Source organism: Trypanosoma equiperdum, assembly GCF_001457755.1.
Source record: "Trypanosoma equiperdum strain OVI genome assembly, contig: ctg_145, whole genome shotgun sequence".
NCBI classification, from domain to species: Eukaryota; Euglenozoa; class Kinetoplastea; order Trypanosomatida; family Trypanosomatidae; genus Trypanosoma; species Trypanosoma equiperdum.
Window position 1 is genome coordinate 1,553 of NW_027123460.1, and position 5,580 is coordinate 7,132.

At 37.9% G+C, this 5,580-nt stretch overlaps 2 protein-coding genes across 2 annotated transcripts in view; both read left to right on the top strand.

Annotated features, from left to right (window-relative positions):
* TEOVI_000030400 (Trypanosome variant surface glycoprotein (A-type), putative) overlaps positions 1–511 on the top strand; it is a gene marked incomplete at both ends in the record, with an annotated part of 1,278 nt that extends 767 nt beyond the window's left edge. Inside the window, one exon of the mRNA XM_067221554.1 lies at positions 3–511. Within this exon, the coding sequence (XP_067077655.1) occupies positions 3–511 (509 nt within the window). The remainder of the gene's footprint in view (positions 1–2) is intronic.
* Positions 512–2,932: 2,421 nt separating this feature from the next.
* Positions 2,933–3,883, top strand: TEOVI_000030500 (Trypanosome variant surface glycoprotein (A-type), putative; the record flags this gene model as incomplete). Its single annotated transcript, XM_067221555.1, has 1 exon — positions 2,933–3,883. The coding sequence occupies one exon, from the start codon at positions 2,933–2,935 to the stop codon at positions 3,881–3,883; it is 951 nt and encodes a 316-aa protein (XP_067077656.1).
* Positions 3,884–5,580: the final 1,697 nt, after the last annotated feature.

Sequence of the window (5,580 nt, forward strand, 5' to 3'; positions counted from 1 at the left end):
AAACCAGTACTCAAGGCCAACCCTGGACGAAATAAAAGCATCAACTAAAGCGCGGCGATTATACCATCAATACATCAAACAAAATGACAACGACTTCGACAACAGCAAAAACGGCGAGGCAATAGCGGCCTTACTGGAAGCCACCTATGGACCGGCACCTAACTACGAAACCAAGACATGGGACAAAATACTCCAAGAAAAAATTCCTAACGCGGCAAGGGGAAAATCCGGCGACGAGCTTACACAGCTGGCGCAAATAAGCGACCTAGGTGAGCTAAACGAGATACTAGGATTCTACACTGGACAATATATTGTTGCCCTTTCCCAAAGGCTAAAAGATGCACAAAAAGAAATCCTTAAGCTAAGAGAAGCTGAAGCAGCGGAATCAAAATCAGCAGAGCAAATTTGCAACTCAAAAAAAGATGCCAAAGCGTGCGAAACTGACAAAAACTGCAAGTATGATGAGAGAAAGAAAAAAAAAAAAAGAAGGACCAAAGTGCACATTGAGTGAGGAAGGCGAACAAACAGTAGCAAAAGAAGCAGCAAAACAAGAAGGGAAAGATGGGAAAGATGGGAAAGATGGAAAAATGAAGAAAATGTACAGGGAGAAAGCAATGATACTACAAGAAGGTTACCGACTGCAAATGGGGGGGGGTGCAGAGCTTGCAAAGGTTCCACAATTATTTCAAAGCAGAAATTTGCTGTGATTTCTGCTACATTTAAGAGTTTCCTATTTTAAGTGTTTTCCTTAATTTTATAAAATTTACTATTTTGAGATAGTTTCCTATAATTTTCAAAATTTAATATATTCAAACACTTTTATGAAGCCTTTGAAAAAAATGAAAATTTGAAAAGTCTAAAATTTTTGTATAAGACCAGCCTATGAGTATAACGTGATAGGATGAGAGCATATGAAAAGAGACTTATATTACGAGGTTTAGTATTTTTTATTTTATGAATATTAGTTAGGGTTGTTATAGTATTATTAACTATAATAATAATAATGATAATAATAAGAGAGTGTTGTGAGTGTGTATATACGAATATTTATATTATGTTGGTAAGTACTAAATGAATGTACAGGAAAGAAGAAGTGAAGATAATGGTAAGGGCACACAAGGAATAAGTAAAGAAGTATGCGAAAGAGTGGGCGAGTAATATTATTATTAAAGGAGGCGCAAAAGAAAAGAGAAAGACGGAGATGAAATGTGCGCGTTTTGAATTAATACACACTAAGCAAAATGATCATATAAGTGAAGATGAGGGATGGCATAATAATAAAGGGGCACAATGCAGTTTACAGGCGAAATCAATTGGCTACGGTATCCAAAGAGAGTGGCAGAAAAGTAAAGACAAGTAACGAAAAATACAGAATGTGGTGAAAGGACGCAAAACAGTACATCACTAAAAAAATAATACACTAGGAGATGATGCTCTATGCTTTACTCATAAACCAATTGGCGCGGCAGTGACGTCAGAGAAAACTGTGGTTTAAAATCTGATGGTGGATCCAAATACCCACCTGTTAAAAAGACTAATCAAAAATTAAAGGAGAAAGAAGAGATTATGTAGCCTTAAAGTGATCGAAGTCTTCTCACAAGATATAAGAATAATGATCAACATTTTTGTACCCCAATATAATCATATCTGGAAGAGTATTTGAGAGCGAGTAGTAGTAAGGGATTAGTCTGGACAGACAAAGAACAATAAAAACTTTAAGTTTCTTAAAATAGTATGTATGTGGGCAATAAAAACCCTTATAAAGTGCAGAAAGATTCAAATGATACAGCATCACTCTCCACAACATGCACAATGGGAAAACTTTGAGCCCATTCAATGAACGGCTAACTCACATAAGAATATACGCTGATGAGGCTTTGATGGAGCGTCTCAAGAATCTTCAAAACAAAGGAGCGTAGTCGGGGACACACCTTCCTGATGAAAACGTACGAAAGGAAGTGCATACAGTACAATACCATGAATTGATCAAGGCTATGCGTACAGCAGACGCGGTGAAGTTGTATCGCCACTGAAGTACTCCCACAGACAGAGGCTTGTACAAAGATAAAAGCGGAAAACGATCATAAATTTTAATTTTTTTAGATGTGCACTGATAAAGATTGTGATTTTAAAGTGGTAGTTTTTGAAAGTAGACTTCGTCATTTTTACTAAAATATAATAAATGACGAGACGACAGTAGATCCTATTATATAGCGCCAGCAAAATGGAGCAAATAAAGACCTAATAAAACTGTTTCAGAAAGTAGCCAAATGAATCAGCAACGATAAAATTGTCAAACTCTTTATAAGGGAGTTCGCTTTTAACCAAGAGCCATATGTCATTGTTATAAAATCCGGTCCATACCAGACTACAACACAAAAGTAACAAAGAGTGGTTACAGTCAAACCTGTACAGTTAAAACTAATTAACCCCTTCTTTATGCCTCATGGGTATGGTTTAACAGCGAGCCAAAGATGTTGAAGGCGACAGCGGCAACGGTGTTTTTAACGGTGCTCATCGCACTATCTGTCAGCGCCTTTCACGAAACTGAAAAAAAACACCAAAACTGCGTGCGACGCAGCGGAAAACTTTGAGAAAATGACCCAAAAAATATCAGCCGCCGTAAAGACGCAGCAGTCACAAGTACAAAAAGCAAACGTTATATTGGCGCGGCTATCAGTAGCCGCGCAAATAAACGACGGACGACTGCAGGAGTTGCTAGCACCGGTAATTTCAGCGGTAACTGCCCGAGTAGCGGCAGCGACTCAAACCCTAATAGAAGCGCTGCCGCCACTAATGGCGGCCACAAAAACACTGAGCAGGATACACGGCATGCAACACTTAATCGCCGACGTAACGAAACTACAAGTAGAAACGGTCCCCAAAGGAGCGATAGCAACAACGATAACCACAAACGGTAAGCCAATACAATATGCCACCTTTGGAAGCGGCAAAGGGGCATGCAGCGAAGACAGCCAAGCCAAGAGCCACAGACGATCCCATTAAGCCAGGGAAACACGGTCCGAAAATCACGGTAGCACTGCTACAAAGGCACACCCCAGAAACGGCCACGAAAACGGCAGGACCGCGGTGTTGCGTAGGGGCGAGCCTCACAAACAACAACTTCGGAGGTGCAGATGCGACATCAACGCAATTTGGGATGTCAGCGGGAACCATGCTAACCGAGAAACTACAGACATTTGAAAGACAAACAGCAGACGACAATGACTATAAACAAACAGCCATGGGGTCAAAGGACCTGCTACCAAGCAAGAGCTATATTTCAGATGCTCTCAAAGGCCTGAAAACGACGGAAGCCCTAATCGCCAAGCTTAGTTTTAAAGCAGATGAGCTACTTTCGGCGACAATAGTAGAAGACAAGGCATTTGAACGTACGATATTATCTAGCATAGACGGGCAAGCTAAGGAATCGGCGAAAGGGAAACATACAGATGAAATCGAACGAATCAAAAAGTCTGTGTACGGTAAAGCAGACAACAGTTTCGATAACAAGATATGGACAACAATCAATAGTATAACACTCGAACCCCAAGCAACGAGCGCAGATAAGGGTGAAAAATTAAGTGAAATAAATGACCTAGACAAATTGGGCTCAGCACTAGCCTACTACATGGCTAAAAAAGAAGCGACCAGCACACCAACAAAAGAATGTGTATCTCAAAAAGAAACAACCGATTGCGGCGGAATAAAGGACAAAACTCAGTGCGACGCTAAAGATGGCTGCAAATATAATGAAAAAGAGAGCAAATGCGAAGAAGATCCTGCAAAACCTACAACAGCAGCGCCAAACACAAACACCACAGGAAGCAATTCTTTTGTCATTAACAAGGCCCCTCTTTTGCTTGCATTTTTGCTTCTGTAATTAAATTTCTCAAATTATTTTGCTCATTTTTTTGGAAGTTTTTGGAATTTCCCTTTTTTGTAGATTCGCTAAATTTGGTAAAATTTGATATGTTTCAACAATTTTTAATGAAATATGCAAATTATAAAAAAATTTTAAAATTTTGAATAAAAGTGGCATACATGTGGGTGCAAAGTAGTATGCTCATAGAGTGTAAAAAGTGAGTGCTATTTTAATTAGGTTTACTTTGTTTTTTATAAATACTAATTAGGGTCTTAAGAGAATCCGGTAATAGAAATAATGATGATAAGAGAGTCTGGTTAGTGTGCATATATTACTATTATGACAAAGATGATGGTGGAGAGAAAAGGATGGTCATGATATAAGCACCTGAAACAATTGCAAGGGTGCAAAGAAAGTTTATGAGTGTGTTTGATATAGAGCGCGACGAATATTATTGAAGGAAAGGCAGCAAAAGAGGGGATGGAGATTTTACATACACAACTTCAAATAGACCACGACGATAATCTTCATTACACATGTAACATAACGGAGAGACAGGAGGAAGTGCACGAGGAAATGCCATTTCTTCGTTTCCTGCAGAAATATAAACATTTTACGAAAAATAAGAAAGGAAAATATGTAATAAAGCAGCTGAACACCAGACGCCAGATCACAGAAAAAAAGTAATACATTGGGAGGAGCAGATAATACACTGTTCCTTACTCAAGAAAGTATAGATGCTACTGCAGAGATAGTGGAGGTCATATATTTTAATCTGAAGGCAGATGCTGGTATTTATTTGTGAAGAAAAGTAAGCAAAAAGAAAAATTAAGTAGGTGTGAAGTAATGTTAAATTCTTCTTCTATGCAGATATAGTAATAAGCGCTAATGCTTGTGGACCAGATATAATACGAGTGGGAGAAAATTTAAAAACCGGAACTACTAATGGATAATCGTTGACAGCGGAATAAAAATAAGAATAAAGATTTTTTAATAGCAAATATATGAAAAGATGAAGGAAGCCTATGAAGTATAGAAAATCGATAGGTATGTTACTTTATTCAAAATCGGTATACTGGATAGAGATCAAAACGTTTGAATAAGCGATTAATTAATTAAAAAGTGGTCGGTTGACCAGCATATAGCAGGACAAAAAACAAAAAATCATCTTAAAAGAACTTTTTAGACTCAAATTTACAGGCATTAAGCCTCTTTTGGCCTCAGAGCAGCACGATACGCACCACAAACAGGCATGAAATTGTTTTCATAAAAAAACCTACCGGTACTATGTTATTCTAGAAAAAACAAGCGTAGATGCAAATGTAGAAAATAGATACGGCTAATAACGGGAAAAGCTGAAATTTTAGATATAAAATGTTTTCGATAATAGGGAGAAATAACAGGATGAGATAATGGAGCATAGATGGGAATTTAATGGATGAGGGTTGAATATGTGTTGGAAATTTATTTACGGATGCAACATGGGGTTTAAATTACAACGCTAGCAGTAATCTGCCAACAATTGGTTCTGCGCTACAAAAAAGGGATCATATAAAAAGAAGTCAAGCAGCATTATCACAAACAACAACAAGACCATATATATTCAAAAAATAATAAAAACAAAAACAATCCACAGTGCACAACTATCTTCGGATTTAGAACAAGCCATAACACATGAACTGCAAAAGGAGGACAGTAATGCAGCTAATTGGAAA